The 19,634-nt window shown below is 42.4% G+C and overlaps 1 protein-coding gene across 1 annotated transcript in view; it reads left to right on the top strand.

Annotated features, from left to right (window-relative positions):
* Window positions 1-19,634, top strand: part of LOC119735384 (DNA polymerase epsilon catalytic subunit A-like) — a 74,919-nt gene that overhangs the window by 9,858 nt on the left and 45,427 nt on the right. The window contains exons 7-22 of the mRNA XM_038209080.1: window positions 820-897; window positions 1,827-1,934; window positions 3,179-3,375; window positions 4,389-4,508; window positions 5,526-5,772; window positions 6,477-6,689; window positions 7,833-7,940; window positions 8,602-8,730; window positions 10,182-10,284; window positions 10,725-10,871; window positions 12,195-12,340; window positions 12,698-12,846; window positions 14,201-14,293; window positions 15,603-15,747; window positions 16,954-17,111; window positions 19,210-19,405. Of these exons, the coding sequence (XP_038065008.1) occupies window positions 820-897; window positions 1,827-1,934; window positions 3,179-3,375; window positions 4,389-4,508; window positions 5,526-5,772; window positions 6,477-6,689; window positions 7,833-7,940; window positions 8,602-8,730; window positions 10,182-10,284; window positions 10,725-10,871; window positions 12,195-12,340; window positions 12,698-12,846; window positions 14,201-14,293; window positions 15,603-15,747; window positions 16,954-17,111; window positions 19,210-19,405 (2,337 nt within the window). The remainder of the gene's footprint in view (window positions 1-819; window positions 898-1,826; window positions 1,935-3,178; window positions 3,376-4,388; window positions 4,509-5,525; window positions 5,773-6,476; window positions 6,690-7,832; window positions 7,941-8,601; window positions 8,731-10,181; window positions 10,285-10,724; window positions 10,872-12,194; window positions 12,341-12,697; window positions 12,847-14,200; window positions 14,294-15,602; window positions 15,748-16,953; window positions 17,112-19,209; window positions 19,406-19,634) is intronic.

Here is a 19,634-nt window from a genome sequence, read left to right as displayed (position 1 = left end):
GTGCAAATCTGATGGGACATGTCTAAGGCTGTCCATTTTTTAATAACATAGTATTCGATTACTCGAAATCGCATTTGACTGAATATTTGTATATTTGAAACTGCCGCGCACCATTTAAAACTTGCATGCGGCAATTGGTATGGGGCGCTGGAGTGCTTTGCAGTATTTTATAAAGGGCTTCAACCTGCGAAAAGAATGTAAACGATCAACTGCTGCTATGTACATTAGATTCAAACCAGCCCACCGATCCCGTTAACTCGGTGGTCGAGTGGTAAGACATCTGCACTAGAAAGCAGGAGGTCGTGGGTTCGAGTCCCACCCGAGTGATTGTTCCCAACTTTCACTCGGGAGGTAACACACTGAGTATACAGTGTTTGTACGTTGGTGAAGGGCAAAACCTAGTTTGATTTACATCACCCCGACGCAATAATCCCATCTTATGAATAGTCAGAGAGTTGTTGTCCAAAAAAAAGGGGCACCTGACAATAAAGCACTGCAACTATGTGATGGACTACACTCCAGTATTTGGTTGTGCATATTCTTTGCCACTTTCAGTCACAGGCATTAAACCGGTGCACACATATCCTGTTTTTCCATTTTTTAATTTAATTCTAAGGACCGTTCTTATTCCCGACTATTTTTCTGACTAAACGTTTTCTCGAAATGTCTAAGGATGTTCCGAATATACCTAATTCTTGAATATTTCGATCAACTGAATATTCAAATAGCTTTTTGCTGGTTTGAATATTTGAAAACAAAAAGCTACGCACTTACGCACATGACTGTGATGTTATTCAAAAAGTTTTCTTTTATTTGCAGGGTCACTGGTACTCGGTTCAGGGGCGGGGATCAATGGCTCCCATCATCACACAGAGAGATGATCTTCTTGACAGACCTGTAAGTGATGAAGTAATGAGTACGAGTACTTTGTCATGAGAACGAGTACAATTAACATTTCGCGGTAGAATTGCGTCAACGCATTTTGCGAAATATTGTCCAAATGACATATTATACAGATGGACGCGGAAACACGCAAAATCTGAGACAAACAAAACTTAACGCACAAAATTCCATAGGGTTCTCTAAGGGGCGTGGCCAACTCGCAAACGGCGATGAGTCAATTGGGAATAACTATAACTACAAATACAGACAGTGGTGTGAAATCTCAGCTTTAAAGCTGATTTCAGCTTTTTTTTTGTTTTTGAATTTCAGCTTTTTTCCCTCACTTGCTGTGTACAAAAGTATAGGAGATTTCCAAAGTTCGGTTTTTTTACGCCTTTTTCAAGTGTTTTCAGCTTGTTTTATCAGTGGTCACTCACACCCCTTTACAGGGCAATTTTGTTTTCTCTAAGTACAAGTATATGTACATTTCCACAATGGTATTGGGCAACTCAACTCGGGTTGGGTCGGGTCGGGCCTGGTCGGTTTGTCCATCTTATCAGTTGGGTCGGGTCGGTTTCGGTTTTGCGTTTGGGGTTTTCGGATGGGGTAGGGTCGGGTCAGTCAATTCATTTTGGAAAAAACAAAAATAAATGGTTTAAGCCGGGAAAAAGTTGAGTGATTCAGGCATGAGGTCTTCCTGTTTAAACAGGAATTCCTATTTTTGGTTTTTTTGTTGCCCAGATTTCCGCATTTTTATTTGTTGAGCCTGTTCTTGTGCTTTTTGCCTGATTTTACATCTATTTTTCCTGTTTTTTTGGCACAATTTTCCTGTTTTTTTTTCATTGAAAATCATTCTCATGCCTGTCTGAATTTTGTCGGGCAATTCTATAAACTTGATGAAACCCTGATGCTAACCTCTATTTGCTGTTTTGGTTTGTATTCAGGACCCAGTGGTGTTGGCCTATGACATCGAGACCACCAAGCTTCCTCTGAAGTTTCCCGACTCGGAGATTGACTCCATCATGATGATCTCATACATGATTGACGGCCAGGTAAGAAAATATGAGATCAGAATACCATCAATGTGACTGTCAACCACTAACTGGCTTTTAAGTTGGAAATTTCCCTTTGAAATGATGCTACTTCCAAAACTTTGAATTAAGTTTCGTGCAGAATTCTGAGCTTATTGTCCCCCCCCCCAAAAAAAAAAAAACCTGTGAAATTTACCTGAACTAGACCACTTTTGCATTCACTGTTGCTGAATTGAAATAACAAAAAGAATCTGCAAGGTGGCAGGTGTAGTGCAAAGAGTCTATAATGACCAACATTGTAAAACTGGAGCAATTATGATGTCATATGCTCATCAGTGATGGTTGGCCTTGTTAAGTTTTCAAGCTTGATTACCAAAGAAGCCCTTGTTTTTTTATGAGTTCTTAATTAAAATGGCGCCTACTTAGCTAATAAGACAGTGAGCAAAACTATTGGATTGATGTGAATGGTATCTATCTGATCAAAACCCTCCTGCTGTCTGAACAGTCACAGACAGTCAAAAAAACAATCCTCTTCCCCTGACATGCCTTTATACACTGGCTAGTCACCAACAGTCAGATCATATTTAAAGCAAGCACTATGACTATTCAAATTCCATCAACAGGCAAAAGCAAGTAATTGATAGGCACAGCTGGCTTATCAATCACCTACTGTAAAGGCAAAGCTGTATCAAGTTACATAAACAGTCACAGCCAGTCAATCCTGCTTTAGATAGGCTGGGAGCTCTTAGCTGTTGAAAACAGTCACTTGATTGATTTTGACTGAAAAAAACAACTTGGCACAGACTGTATGTAACCACCCCGAATCCTTCAAAATCCTCTTTGCCAAAGTGGAGGAATTTGGAGGACTGAGGCAAAAGTGCATTACTGATTTCGTAGGATGCACTTTGCCAAGGTCTTGGGCCGAACCTTGTGTTGTTTTTGCTCAACCATGCATAAATATAGGCCTGGATTATGCTTGAAATCCTCCGTTCTGCTTCAGGATGTCACTGGCCAAGCCTCAACATATTGATGGTTACTGCCACAGGATTTTGCAGGATTCAGGCTGTGGTCACCCCTCCACGGACCATATTTGGAATTGGCAGGATTGAGGCTATATGCTATTTTTCCATGAGGCCAATTGGAGGATTTTGCAGGATTGAGGCTACATCCTCGCAAAAAGGCCTAGGGAGTTAGGGTTAAAGCACTTAATTCTTTATATATATATTTGTTTACCAGGACTTTTGTGTTTTTCACTTTGCCTCCAGGGCTACCTCATCACAAACCGCGAAATCGTCTCGGAGGACGTGGAGGATTTTGAGTACACTCCCAAGCCGGAGTACGAGGGTCCCTTCACAATCTTCAACGAGCCCGACGAGCCCTGTCTCTTGCAACGCTTCATGGATCACATACTGGAGGTCAAGCCTAACATTATGGTCACCTACAACGGAGACAACTTTGATTGGTCAGTTTTGCATTTCTCCTTTGGATTTGTCATTGCTGATTGGCCCATATTGTACCATGTGACCTGTACGTGGACTGGATAAATGCTGGTTATTTTCAGTTAACTGGAAACCCTGTTTCCCTTTTTAAACATGCGTTCTCCTAGCTATTCTGGAGTTTCGCCTCGAAAAATGTATCTGTTTCTTTCGATTGCTATTTTGCTAGAAAGCATGAAAGTCACTTTTAAATGAGACATTGACATAATTATTGAATTACTTTTCACAAATTTGGATTAGTGGCCGCCAGAAAATAAAACGGGTTTCCATTTTTTTCAGTCAGGGAAAGCTCAGGGAATTTTAGAAAAAGCAGGAAAAATTTTCATAAAGTGCTTGGAACTCTGATAAATGCGAGATTTTCATTTTGTTGCAGTTGTAGCTCTAGATACAAGTTCAGACAGTGCTTTAAAATAACCATTGATGTAATTTGTTAAAAAAAAAACACCCCTCAACAGCCTCACTGTGGGAACATGGTGCTTGTGCTCTTGAGCAAGGCACTTTACCATTATTGCTTCGTCCTTCGGATGGGACGTGAAGCCGTAGGTCCCGTGTGTTTGTGAAATGCACGTTAAAGAACCCAGTAACACTTATCGCTAAGAGAAGGGGTTTGCCCCGGTGTTTCTGGCAGTGGCTGCAATATGCGCCGCAGCACCTTGTAAACCGTTATAAGGTGCTACACAACAGGTATCATATTTCTCATAAACTTTATTTACCTTTCTTTAATAATAGACATAATTTCCAGTGCCTTGAGTACCTAATTGTTGGTAGATACGTGCGCTATATAAGACTCCGATATTATTATTATTCAGACTTTTTTGTAATAAAAGTCAGTATCACAAGGCCCAAGAAACAGTAACATGAGAGGAAGGCCACAACACAAAGAGTGGAAGACAGAAAAAGAAAGTAATCTACAGAGTCGGGGAAAAAAACTGTGTTAGTGTTCCAACTCTCAGTTGAGAACTTGTCCTCTTTATCTCAGGCCTTTTGTGGAAGCTCGATGTAAGGCGCACAACATTGACATGTTCCGAGAGATCGGCTTCCAGAAGGACGCCCAGGGGGAGTACAAGTCCAGACACTGCATTCACATGGACGCCTACAGGTATGGATATCTTTGTGAAGACTTCTGGCCCTGGTCCAAATGTCATAGCTCTAGTTAAGTCAGTCACGAGCCAATGTGGCCCATCAGGCCGGCATTTGTCTCCAGTTTTAGAAATATGAAACGTCTGAGAATATTTCTATTCCCCCTGGATTGGATGCCAGTCCATAGTAGCTTACTCCCCAGCTAATGCCGGTACCCATCTGTATACCCCTGGGTGGAGAAAGGCAAGTGGGGGTGAAGTGGCTTGCCCAAGGACACAACATATGGCCAGCAGCTGGATTCGAGCCCCTGACCCTCTGATCACGAGTCACGAACCCCATCCACTAGGCACACTCTGCTAGGCACATTTTCCAAGAGCTTTTGCCAATTTCACAGGAACCATGTACCATGGGCTGTGTGCACATGTAACCCCACAATGGTAAGAAAGACAGAGGTGGGGGAGACCACTGTAAGTGACAATCGTCGTTGGTGACATGAGCATTGTTGTGATTATTCTGATCCCAGATGCCACTTGTTCAACGATAATCACACATGTTTTCCCAGTTTTGTGACCTGAGCATGATTTTGGTGCTTGATGCCGACGTTCTGTCACGGTGCAAGTAAATCGCTGCCCCACCCGAGGCTGATTTTTTAGATGCTGTAAACTAAGATATGAAGGTTTGCAATTTGTTCTAAAATCAGTACACATTTACTTTTACCGTTATTCAAACAAGATGGGTGAAGCGTGACGGCTACCTACCGGTCAGCAGCCAGAAACTAAAGGCTGCCACCAATTACATGTCTGGCTTTTAGATGCTTTAAACTAAGATTTGACGGATTGCATTGTTCTTAAATCAGTACACCATATTTTACCCTTACTCAAACAAGATGGGTAAAGCGTGACAGCTATCTACCCAACGGCAGCCAGAAACGGAAGGCGGCCACCAATCACACGTCTGGCTTTTAGATGCTATAAAACTAAGAATTAACGGTTTGCATTGTTCTAAAATCAGTACACCTTACCCTTACTCAAACAAGATGGGTGAAGCGTGACAGCTACCTACCGGTCGGCAGCCAGAACCTGAAGGCGGCCACCAAGGCCAAGCTACGCTATGATCCGGTCGAAATGGATCCAGAGGAGATGTGTCGCATGGCGTCGGAGCAGCCGGGGGTCCTGGCCAACTATTCGGTCTCTGACGCCGTCTCCACGTACTACTTGTACATGAAGTACGTCCATCCGTTCATCTTTGCGCTGTGCACCATCATCCCGATGGAACCGGATGAGGTAAGCGTAGCTGTCCTGTATGATCAAATCTGGCAAGTTATTACTGTAGTTGTCATTAAAGGTGTGTGGATTTTGCACTTCGTTACTTCCAAAGTTTGATGGTAGATCTTTTTTACTGCTATCTAAGCATTTGTTGGTGGCACAGCTTCTTCCTGAGTGTCCCTTCTTAGTAGTCGGAGTATCACCCGTTATCCTTGGAGCCTAGTCTCCTGTATAACGTCTGATATGCCAAAGCATACAGATTTATGCGATCTCGCGCCTCAGCCAATGGGAGTCGACTTTACTAAATTGTGACGTCATTTCATTCCCAAATCAGGACTAATGGTTTGATTGGTCAATTCCAATGCAGTGTTTTGTAGTGCAACAACAGCCGCGCGCGTACGTGTCGCGTAACATGATAGCACATGACCAAAGCTTTTGTTGCTGTGTCTAGCGGTGGGGTTATTTTTATCCATGTCTAGACGCAACAATGGTGAATGACCGAAGACCCGACATAGAAAGCGCCTGCTGATTGGTCAAACTCTAGAGGTTAAGATGCAATTGTCTACCTAAATAATCAGCGAATCTGTTCATATGTATAGACTACCTTCTTAGTGGCTGTAGTAATTTTTGTTGGCAAAATAAACCAGAATAATCAAAGAAATTGGGATGAAAATATCGTAGTTTCATTAATGTGTAGATTTTGCCTCCTGAACATTCTCTAGGTCCTGAGGAAAGGTTCAGGCACCCTGTGTGAGGCCCTGCTGATGGTCCAAGCATTCCACGCCAACATCATCTTCCCCAACAAGCAGGAGGCTGTCTACAACAAACTGACCAGCGACGGTCACGTCTTGGACATGGAGACCTACGTGGGCGGGCACGTCGAGGCCTTGGAATCGGGGGTTTTCAGGAGTGATCTGCCCTGCCGATTCCGAATGGTAGGTCGTTGCTGTGGTGCAATTTTATTTCAAGAAGATGAAAAGAAATATATATTTTAGGACGATTCTGCATATTGTTAGTCGAAGTCGAAAGTTAGCACTGCAAATGGGAATGGGAATTTTTGTGAAAAGCATTAGCATTCGCATTCGCAGTTCTCATTTCGTGAAAATGTTTTCCCACTTGCGTCAAAAGGGTGAAAATGTTTTCCCAAATATGGGAAATTCTTTTCACATTTTGAGAAATGGAAATGTAGTCCCTGGGAAGAAAAGAAGTGTGAAGAGAATTTCCTGTTCCCAGGTTATCCTAACTTTCGATTGCAATGTACTGAATTTGAATCGAATCCAGTCTTGGGAACTTGGGCACTGCGACCCGACAAATTCCAAGCTTTGCGTGCATGACATTTTTACGTTCCTGTGAAGTATGAACTGTTCTTAACCCTAACCCTCCTCAATCCTCCAAAATCCTCCTGCCGGTTTTGGATGATTTTAGAGGATTGAGGATGAATGGCAAAGATGTATCGCTTTTTTGTGGAGGATGCATTACGTCAAGCCAGTAGGCCATATCCTGCATTGGTTATGTTCAGCCTGCATAAATTAGCCCTGTGCTTTTCTCGTATTTCATCCGCACTGCCTCAAACCATAACAGTAATTGGCAGAGGATTTTGGAGGATTGAGGCAGTGGTCACCCTCCACATACTAAATTCAAGAAATAACGGATGATTTTGGAGGATTGAGGCTGAATCCAATTTTTTTCTAGGTGGCAATGGGAGGATTTTGCAGGATTGAGGTTGCATCCTAGCCAGAGGGCCTAGGGGGTTTAAATGTTTAAGGAGCACCGTGGTCCAGTGGTTGCAGTGTTCGACTCACGTGCCGTGGCACGTGGGTTCGAATCCTCACGGGGAACATGGTGCTTGTGTTCTTGGGCAAGACACTTTCCTGCAATCGCCTGTCTCCACCCAGGAGTATAAATGAGTACCTGAAACCAGAATGCGCTGATCTCGAGCTGCTGCAAAAACTGGTCTCATGGCCTGATCAACAGGGGTAATAATTGTAAAGCGCTTTGAGACCTTTGATATAAAATGCTATATAAGTACCACATTATTATTATTATTATTAAATGATGATGACATTTTGAATTTGCAGGTGCCTGAGGCATTTCAGACGTTGATGGAAAATGTTGAGCGGACCATGCGTCACGCCATCGAAGAAGAGGAGAAAGTCCCTCTGGAAACTGTCACCAACTTTGATGAGGTACAAAAGAAAAAGAATCCTTCTGTAAAGTCATCAAAAAGAGGGCCAAATTTCTTCTTTGGCAATAAAAAGTTCACATCAATTACAAGGTCCTAGTCACACAAGACAATATTAAGGGAATAAATGTGTGCTTGAGAGGTGTTAAACATCCAGACTCCAACCAGTCTTAAATATGGTGTTTAATACCGACCAAGCACATATTTATTCCAATTCAAAAATACCTTTTTGGTGAAAAAAACAAAAATTCGTTCCAGCATAGCGTATGTCTACGTGAGGATTGTGAACGTTCAACCAATAAAACGGTAAAAGGCACCGGATTTCATAGGAGTTCAAATTTCAGGTGACACTGAAAAAGTGTTTAAGACATGGCCACGTCTTTATCATCCGTTTAAGACCGGCCACGTGACAGGCCTTTGACCAATGGGTATGGGTAAACTGTCTAAGGTATTAATGAATAAGAGGTATAACTTTAGGAATAACCAAATTTACTGCAGGCTAGATCAACTTTTACTGTGAAGTTTTCAATGATTTGTTCATTCTTTTAGCCCCAAGAATGTGCCAAATATTGATACATTTTGGAGGCTATTTAAAAAAGGAAGGTCTCCAGCAACAAAACCCAGGGTTTATTGAATTAATTGATTGGGTCTGGTTTGGGTTCTAGGTATGCACTGATATCAAGGAGAAGTTAGCAGCCCTACGAGACACCCCGGCCAGACTTGAGAACCCTATCATCTATCACTTGGACGTCGGCGCTATGTATCCAAATATCATTCTCACTAACAGACTGCAGGTAAGCTTCTCAACCAATCAGCACCTGTACTACATTGTGTTACATTGTATTACATTGTATTACATTGTATTACATTGTATTTATTGCCTGATGAATCCATAAAACCATAGAGAGCTCGGGCAGTTGAGGGGGGTACAGGGAATAACAGGCAGGGCGATAACAATACCTTTAAACTGCCTATACTTCAAGAGATACACATAAGAATATAACAGTTTGCAGAAGTAGATTTTTTTAATTTACCAAGAGGACTCTAGTCTAATATGTCCACAGAGCTATATTAAAGGGAATATACAACATTTGCAAACATTGAAAAATAAAACTACCAAGTTTTTACGAAATACCTTACTAGGATGTTGGTAAATGACAGTCTCAAGCATCTTGTAAAATTGTGGCACCTGGTGTGAAGTCATTTTCAAGAAAATTGTATTTTTGTATACATTTCCAATGGTGGTCCGCCGACCAGCGTTGGAAAAACCTAACTATATTTCACCTACTGCTCCAAATTTACCATGTTTTCAGTCCAAATTTTGTTTGCTATTGGTTACATGTTCATGAACGGGTGCAGGCCAGCTAGATTGGTTCCCTTGCCTTACAATTTTCCATCATCTATAAATTGATGAGTCAGGGAACCAGACTACTTGAACATTTTTGTTTTTCATGGTTTTTCCAGCATTTTCGAACACAAAACTTCAAACATGTCAGTGTAACAATATTTGATCTATTATACTAACCCCTCAAATAGTTCATTTCTGAAAATTACAGCAAAAGCCAATGATGTACATTCCCTTTAAATTACTAGAGCGCTAATTCCTCATTCTTGCGCGCGGAGACGCTTTGAAGCCGCTCTGGGCGCAGACATGTTGAATTTATGTGCGTGTTTGTAGAACAAAATCAAAATAGACGGATTGAATTTTAAAGAGTACTCTAAATGCAACGCACAAGTAGAAGATATGCAAACAACTTAAACGCATCATGACGGTTAAAAAACGTCACGGGCGACAAGCATCTGCAGCAGAGGGACGCACCCACGTTGCGCTGTTTGCGTAGAGCAAAATGAAACGCTCATTTGCTGATCGTGCGTTTTGGTTTTGGGTGTATCAGCTTTGATGACGCACCAGTATAGAATACAAACGCAGATATGCAAATAGCTGTACAAAAGCCACACAAAATTTCGAGTTTTCCATAGGTTTGTGCACAAACATGGATGCGCCCATCAGGCATCTCTTTGTGCATCGAGTTAGCGCTCTAGTAATTTAATATAGCTCTATGAATATGACACAGTTTTAAGTATGCATAGGTGCATAATTCAACATCTGAATGTGTATTTTTCCACTTTTTTGTACATTTTACAAATAAATTTTGTTATATTTATTTGTGCTTAAGACATGATCATATATTCCCCGTTCTTTGAAGACTGATTGTTGGAATCTTTTTCTTGATTTTTTCCTCAGCCTTCAGCCATGGTGGATGAAGTGACATGTGCAGCCTGCGATTTCAACAAGCCCGGCGCGCGCTGCCAACGCAAAATGCCTTGGATGTGGAGAGGAGATTTCCGTAAGAGTTTTGTCATCAAAGTTTTACAGCGTGTTTAGTAGAGTCCGTTGCAAGTCCACACAAGTCTATGACTAATCATCCAGCCCTCAGTCAAGTCACATCTATTCAAATGATCTAAAATTTGGGGGAAAAAATTCGGGCCACTTGATGAGGTTAAGATGGTTGTAAGGGAAAAGGGAGGCCATCACTTGTTTACAAGTTGTCTGTGAATTAACAGTATCTTCAATAGTTGATGATGCAACCACCTCTCGACTTCACAGCAACCTCATTTTTAAGTCAAAATATTTCTCATGGAATTTTGGAAATTTCTTAGGGAAATATCAGGGAAACATCCTTTTTCATCATAAAGTGCCAGGAACCCTACCTCTGGCAAAAACCTTGCTATATCAAGACATAAAAAAAGATTTTTGGATTCTTCTTTTTTGGGGTTGGTTTTACAGTGCCAGCATCCCGGGGGGAGTACCACCGCATCAAGCAACAGCTGGAGATGGAGAAGATTCCGCCGGTCAACCCCGGGGAACCGACAAGGGTGTTCCATGAAATACCCCGCGAGGAACAGGCTGCCATGGAGAAGAAACGTTTGTCAGGTTCGTCAACAAGGGAAAGGGGGGCGGGGGATTGGGTAGGAGCATTGGAATGAGGTTAATTTTTTTTTCAATCCTATTAGGCCCCCCCAAAAAAAGTCTCCGGTTTCTGGTATGGAGCTTGCCCAAAAAGTGGTGCAGCGACACGGGTTTTTTTTTTTTTTTTACCTGATTTTTTTGCTTTAAATGTCGGCTGATGACTGCAAATGGTGCCCGACTAAACTTAGTGCAAATATATGGGAGTCCAGAGAGTCCACATAAAGCTTATTCTCGACCATAACCCAATCTAAAAACACGTTAAAATTGTGCAGCAGCAGGATTCCAGTCAAACCAGTGAGTTTGGTGGTTTTGAGACATCATCTTTCATTGAAAAAAAAAAAACTTTTTCATTTTGCCGACGCGCATGGCTACGGTGACGCGCGCGCATACCAGAAACTGGAGACTTTTTTTTTTTGGCCTTATATACAGAGCATCTAAAAAGGCGGAGAGTTCCCGTTCCGTTTGAAACGTTCCTGCTAGGAACACTGTATTCCCTGTGTCCATAGGCTGGGGAACAAAAGCTGATGCTTCACCCTGGACCTAGATGTTGCCATTTAGTTAATGTTCACTATTGTAAATATATCTAGTATGTATTGTCAATTTGAATATATAACATTATGTATTATGTATCATCCTTATGCAGCATCGAAATAAATGTATCGAATTGTGTTCCCAACTGGAACAGGCCATTCCCGAGTAAGCTTGCACGTGCGTAGACCAACGTTCCCACGGGCCCAGTGGGAACAACGCATGTTCCCTATTGAAACAGGCAGTGTTCCCTGGTGGAACGTTCCAAGCGTTGCGACTTTTCGAGACGTTCCCTTACCAAGAGAATACTCTGCCGAATCGCGATGCCACCTCTTCCCCTGGGCCCAATTTCATAGCACTGCTTAACAGTAAGCAGAAAAGTTGTGCTTACTATAGCAGAAAATCATGCTGCTGCTTAAGCACTATTTCATGCTAACGGTTGCGCGCGCATGGAGATTTCTATTGTTACGTCACTGATTTAAGCAAAGGTTTCTTTTGGGGTTAAGCGTGCTTTTGCTGCGCTTACTGCTTAACAGTCACTATGAAATAGATGGAGGCACGGTAAGCACAAAGTCGGCTGTTAAGCAGCGCTATGAAATTGGGCCCAGGTCAGTGTCACATCCTCGACAACGGTTCACGCGCATCTCTTAACGATGCATTCCACGTACATTTACCTTCCTCGACGACGGTTCATGCGCATTCCTTAACCACGCATTTCACGTACGTTTAACAAACACCATCAATGATTTTTTGTTAAAGATTACTGCCGGAAGGCTTACAAGAAAACCAAAGTGACGCGGCAAGAGGAACGCACCACGACAATTTGCCAGCGGGAGAATTCCTTTTACGTGGATACGGTCCGAGCCTTTCGCGACCGACGCTACGAGTTCAAGGGATTACTCAAGGTAAAGGAATACGCACAGATGTTATTCAAGCTACATCAAGCAGGATTGACTGGCTGTGACGGTTTATGTAACTTGATACAGCTTTGCTTTGACTGGGGGTGATTGATAAGCCAGCTGTGCGCACAACTTGCCTGTTTTGTCTGTTCATGGTCTGTTGACTGAATTTGACTAGTCACAGTGCTTGCTCGACATATAATCTGACTGTTGGTGACTAGCCTGTGTTAAAAGATTAGCAGGGGAAGTGGATGGACATTTTGACTGTCTGTGACTGTTTAAATAGTAGGAGGGTTAATGTAAAAAAAAAAATCACAGATTTTGAGGAATGAATTGATAACTAAATTTCTAATCTTTTTCAAGGTGTGGAAGAGAAAAGTTGCATCGGCCACAGAGAAGGGTGACGCCAGCGAGATCAAGAGCGCCAAGAACAAGGAGATCTTGTACGACTCACTGCAACTGGCTCACAAATGCATCCTGAATTCATTCTACGGATACGTCATGAGAAAGGGGTGAGTGCACAGCGATAATAACATCCATTAGAAATGGTGCGTATGAGCTCCTTGCAAAGGTCCCCCATTCTTCTTTTCTTCATTCATTCATTTTCATGATGACTTGATGAGTTGGGCCCAACTGTCCCTGTCGAGCATAGTGTTGGAAAGAGATGGACCACTCAGACCAGTTTATAGCTCGATGGATGTTTTCAGGGTCATGTTTGGACGACCTTTTTGTCGAGAGGCTTCAGGATTCTAGAGGAGAACTTGACTAGCTGGCTCATTATGTCGATAAACGTGACCGGCTAGCCGAAGGCGACGATGTCTGATGGTGGTGGAGATAGGGGGAAGGGCGCCATACAGAACAGAGTTAGGGAGATGTTGTTGCAAAGAAACGTTCTGAACAGCCCGCAACATCCGTGTATAGGTGCCATCAATGGACGCAGAGATCTGTTTGGTCAGGGTCCAGGACTCGCAACTGTAGAGGAGGATGGATTCTACTGAGGTCTTGAAGATCTTAAGTTTGGTGGTCTTGGAGATCGAGGATCTCCATACTTTGGTCAGTGAGAACAGAGCAGACCAAGCTTGAGCTTTTCTACACTCGATGTCATGAGCTGTGTTGGTGTAGGAGCCCAGATACTTGAAGTCATCATTAACGGCCAGAAAAGGAGAGTTGGGGGTGCCCTGGACTGGTCTCCGATCCATCCACTGCATATTTCGAATGTATCCAAAGTTATCGGAGGCAGGGATTAGTCTCGGAGACCAACGCAAGTTAACTGCGAACGTATTTGCGCGCTGACGACGCCTGACTCTCACGCAAAGATGCGATGGCCATAGCTTTTCGACATTCAGGAAGTCATGCATACTTCGTGCGTGAAACAGTACAGTACGCGTACGCTGTGTGTCCCGTCCACGGAGTTCTCAAAAGATGTAAAAACACGCCCTCTTTTGTTGGCACACTGAGCCCATATGGGATTTAAGCGCAGCTCGGAAAAACTAGAATGATTGTAATTACACCACATAATAAACTTTTTATGAACTGGTACCCAGTTTACTCCTCGATGGAGAGACGTAGTAAGTACCTAGAGTTTCTTGCTCGACGTGACATGTGCCCCGGTCCCAAAGGCTAGATTCGAACCCCAAATTCTGCACAATTACCCACATGAACTCTTGTTCTGAAGCACCAGATCACAAAAACCTGGCATTCATAGATGTGTCATGTTGCCAAATATAAATAAAAACTTTTGATTTGACACTGTTAGTCTTCACTATTTTGTTAGAAAACGCCCTTGCTTTAGAAAAAGCCCTTACTTTGTAATATTTCTAAATGTTCTTTGTTGATAGTGACTTAATTTTGTTTCTTTGTGTTCAGTGCTCGTTGGTACTCTATGGAGATGGCTGGTATCGTGTGCTACACCGGTGCCAGCATAATTACAAGAGCCAGGGAAATAGTGGAGCAGATTGGGTAAGCCATCTTTGAAAAAATGGGGTGCATTTTTTGCGCAAGTGGAATGCACCCTTAGCTTGTCTTTAATCAGGCATACAACTTTTCCTCGGATCAGCTGATTTCCTCTTTTTTCACTTCCCATGTGTGCCATTGAAAATAGAAAAACACTGTACAAAGTCTTGGAAAGATTTGAATTTCCTCTTTTTTTGTGACTTCCCAGTTGCATGCCTGTTTAAAGGTAGGGTAGATCATTTGTCATTTGTGCATTTTTTTGTTTGAAGCAACAAAAGTGCTCAAAATCTAAAGACGGGTGCTGAACAACTAACCTGATGAAGTTCTAGCTCAGTGAAAGCTTTATATTCTGAGAAAACAATATTCTAGGATCTCGATTTCAACTCAAAAGTTGCCGAGTCATATTTTGAATTGTGCCCGAAATCAGCATCTGGAACATGTTCTTTTTCAGTCGATTGCAACTACGTGATGTCATGCACTGAACTGCTGAACAGGCGAATAATAGCAACCGCGAGCGCGTTGTGTTAATGCTTGCAGTGCACCCATTCACGGATTCGCTCAATTACAAACCAACTACTGACAGAAATTTCCAAAAATGCATCACTGACTCATCTTCGGATATGACCTTTTTGTGTTTTCTTCAAAATACAGCATGCCAGAAGGAATAATTTCACAGGGTGTTTAGTGCCATTACTATATTTAAACCAATGTCTTTTAACAATACTTTGGTCAGTTACTTTTTGGATAGATGCAAATGATCTACTCTACCTTTAAAAGCCCTAACTCCCTAGGCCTTTTTGCTAGGATGTAGCCTCAATCTTGCCAAATCCTCCAATTGGCCTCATGGAAAAATAGCATATAGCCTCAATCCTGCAAATTCCTCCATTATTTCTTGAATATGGTCCGTGGAGGGGTGACCACTGCCTGAATCCTGCAAACTCCTGCGGCAGTGACTGTCAATATGTTGAGGCTTTTGGCCAGTGACATCCTGGAGCAGTACGGAGGATTTCAAGCATAATCCAGGCCTATATTTATTCATGGCTGAGCAATAACAACACTTTAAAGAAGAAATCTTTGCATCGGATGGTATAAATTTTAATGACTTTGTTGTAACCTTCACCAACAAGATATTTAGTGCTCTGCCACAATACGACCCCAGACGACAGAAACTACATGGTAATGTGGTCGGGGACCCAATTCAAACATGTACTGCACACTGCAGTGCAACCACCAACCATGTAGATGTGCATTGTGCAGCGCAGGGCCAATTTTAATCAGAATTCCACTAAAAGTTGGGCTGTTGCATATTCATTAGGCGGCCGTTGGAGTTGGACACGGACGGAATCTGGTGCGTTTTGCCTGCTAGCTTCCCAGAGAACTACACCGTCAAAACGACCAATCCCAAGAAACCTAAAGTGACAATCTCGTACCCGGGGGCAATGCTGAACATCATGGTTAAGGTATGTAACAAATGAACTGCATACAGTTAAGTTCTGCTGTAACAAAGTACTTCTGTTCCAATGTAATTGAACTTTCCCGAGTCTGCACTTATCTTACCAGAATGGAACAGGCAATATGTGTTTTTTACATAACTGACATTTATCCTCGTCATTTGATTGGTGGAACTCACATCACGTGACATTCATTATTGCTCCCATTCACGCCGGGGCTCAAAAAGTCCCATTCGCCCATGGTGAATGGGATTTACCCTTCCATGGTAAAGATCATCCTTGTTCCATGGCGCGGTATTTGTGTGCAAATGACTGCATGCTGGTGTGCGCGTTGAGCATTGCGCGTAGCACGTATTGTTCCCAAGAGCCAGTAGCTACAGAGTTGGGTTCAAGCAGTTCGTGAAGGGGTGGTTTGGAAGTGAGAAATACATTTCCCACCAATTGTGTAGTGAAATAGAAGTTCATTTTAACTGTAATTCAAATGACAAGGATCTATATGTCAGTTATATAAAACAAATATTGAGTGGCTGTAAATTGTGAAATGGGAGGAATATTATCGCAAGGTAAAATCTGGACTTTTCTTTGCTGAGTGAAAATGGAAAAGTCCAGATTTTACCGAACAACAATATTCCTCCCATTCCACTCTGAGCAACTCAATATTTGTATATTGGTTTGTAAAGGTCTTCGATTAAGGTCTTTTATTTTTAAATGAATGCAAGAAAAACAAAATTGTCGATTGACTTTTTTTCCATTTTTGAATGTGTTTAATGATGATGATATGAAGTGAAATAGTAAAGGCTCCCTTTGGGAGAAACATGATGAAGACACCACAAACCTGCGAACCAAGGAAGAGCCTAACAATGAAATGCCTTAAATACCCTTGAGACAGTTTCTATATAACTGTAAGCCAAGCTACTTCAAAGAGCGTTTTGTGACAGATACACAAACAGTGGTAAAAAAAACTATGATCGCTCTCGTCCAAGACGTTTGAAATATTTAAAATGTTATTGAGGTATGCAAAATTCCGTTAAAAAAATCAGATATAAGAATGTCACTCAGCTGCACAACTTTTTTGGTGCATAAATCCTACATACAGCGTAATTTACGAAACTATTTTGTGAAATTGGCCACTGGAACCCAAACAATACGTAACTGAAAGGGTTCAGTTCTTTAAAATCCCAATTTCATTCTTTTATTCTTGTTTTTAATGGACAGGATTTCTACACTAATGACCAGTATCAGGAGCTGGTAGACCCGAGCAACTTGACGTATGCCGAACGCAACGAGAACTCCATCTTCTTTGAGGTCGATGGTCCATACCTGGCCATGATCCTACCAGCATCCAAGGAGGAAGGCAAGAAACTGAAGAAGAGGTGAGACTATAGCAGAGGGTGGTATAATTGTTTGTTGGTCCGATTGCTTGTGTGTCTATCTCTTAGAATGGTAGCCTTGGTCAAGGCGCTAGTTGTTATTCATCCGGCCGTAGAGCTGTAAACGATATCTTCGCTAGCGCTATGCATGCAGTCATAATGTCTTCACATAGTGCATTAAAAATACAGCGCGAACTATTTTTATGCAAATTAGTTGGACCCAATATAGCGCCTTGGTTCAATCGTCGGCAAAAGCTTATGTTTTTCTTTATTTTGCACTGGATTTCTAGCGCACGACCTCGTATGCGAGAACAGATAAGTGTAGGCGAGGCTAATATGTGGAGTGTCCAATCACTCCTTGGTAAATCTACGCGTCATCAAATTATTGGCAGCTATTCCCCTTTTGCCGACGTGACAGGAACCACAGTTTTTGTGCATTGGTGCCGTGTGCAGAGACACACAACGTGTATGTGTATGGATTATGTACGGTGCCATGTTTCACTATGCAAATTTTCACGCAACGACTGACCAATAAGAAAACGACATTTAAGGTCAGCTAAGGCTATTAACATAATGAGCACCACCCCCAAAATCTCACATGGACGATTGAGCCAAGCCGCTAGATTGGGTCCAACTGATTTGCATAGAAATGGTGGCCACGTGAGGTCGCTGTTCGCGCTGTATTTTTAATGCACCGCATGCATAGTGCTAGCGAGGATATCGTTTACCGCGCTACGGCCGCGGGATGAATAACAACTAGCGCTTTGACCGAGGCTATTAGAACGGTAACTTTTTGGGGGTTGACTTCACATACCTGGCCATAATTCAACCAACATGCAAGGAGGAAGGCAAGAAATTGCAGAAGGGGTGAGCCTGTAGCATAGGGTGGTATAATTGTTTCTCAGTCTGATTGTTGGTCTGTCTACCTTCTTGAACTCTAACTTTTTGGGGTTGACTCCACATACCTACAGCCGATTTTACAAAACAGTGCGTAACTTACACCATGCGTAGGACTTGGGCAACAAATGAATTGCGCAGCTGCGCAGTAAACTTACGATTGATTTCACGAAACTTGGCATAGCTGCACAACGTTTTAATTAATCTTCTGGAACTCTAACTTTTTGGGGTTGACTCCACATACCTGCAGCCGATTTCACAAAATAGTGCGTAACTTACGCCATGCATAGGACTTGGGCAACAAATGAATTGCGCAGCTGCGCAATACACTTACGATTGATTTCACGAAACTTGGCGTAGCTGCACAACGTTTTAATTAATGATCTTGAACTCTAACTTTTTGGGGTTGACTCCACATACCTGCAGCCGATTTTACAAAACAGTGCGTAACTTACGCCATGCGTAGGACTTGGGCAACAAATGAATTGCGCAGCTGCGCAATACACTTACGATTGATTTCACGAAACTTGGCATAGCCGCACAACGTTTTAATTAATCTTCTTGAACTCTAACTTTTTGGGGTTGACTCCACATACCTGCAGCCGATTTTACAAAACAGTGCGTAACTTATGCCATGCGTAGGACTTGGGCAACAAATGTATTGCGCAGCTGCGCAATAAACTTACAATTGATTTCACGAAACTTGGCATAGCTGGACAACGTTTTAATTAATCTTCTTGAACTCTAACTTTTTGGGGTTGACTCCACATACCTGCAGCCGATTTCGCAAAACAGTGCGTAACTTACGCAAGACTTAGGCAACATTAGCCGATTTTACAAAACAGTGCGTAACTTATGCCATGCGTAGGACTTGGGCAACAAATGTATTGCGCAGCTGCGCAAATAAACTTACGATTGATTTCACGAAACTTGGCGTAGCCGCACAACGTTTTAATTAATCCTCTTGAACTCTAACTTTTTGGGGTTGACTCCACATACCTGCAGCCGATTTCACAAAACAGTGCGTAATTTACGCCATGTGTAGGACTTGGGCAACAAATTTATTGCGCAGCTGCGCAATAAACTTATGCTCACGAAACTTGGCATGGCTGCGCAACGTTTTAATTAATCTAAATATCTGGACGAGGATAATAATGTCAGCATTTACGACGACTGTTTGTGTATGATTCTGTTCTGTTGACAGATACGCCGTGTTCAACTTTGACGGCTCCCTGGCTGAGCTGAAGGGTTTTGAGGTGAAGCGTAACGGGGAGCTGCAGCTGATAAAGATCTTCCAGGCGTCGGTCTTTGAGGCCTTCCTGAAGGGGACCACGCTGGAGGAGTGCTACGCGGCGGTGGCCAAGATTGCCGATTACTGGCTGGATGTGCTGTACAGTAAGGTAGGTTGCTCAGCAAAACTATGCCAAAAAAAACCACCGAAACACCAAAACCACAATGACAGCAATAATTATATAATATTGGATGCCTTTGAGGGGGAAACAAGAATATATCGCATGAGCTATAACAATGTTGCACAAATCGAAGATGACTGCAATATTGTTTTAGCAAGTGCATGTATTCTTGTATCCCCCGAAAAAAAAAAAACGCCCAATATTATTACTTTTACTT

Source organism: Patiria miniata, unplaced genomic scaffold, assembly GCF_015706575.1.
Source record: "Patiria miniata isolate m_02_andy unplaced genomic scaffold, ASM1570657v1 HiC_scaffold_29, whole genome shotgun sequence".
In the NCBI taxonomy this organism is placed as follows: domain Eukaryota; kingdom Metazoa; phylum Echinodermata; class Asteroidea; order Valvatida; family Asterinidae; genus Patiria; species Patiria miniata.
Note: the sequence above shows the minus strand (reverse complement) of the source record. Positions and strands in the feature narration are given on the sequence as shown.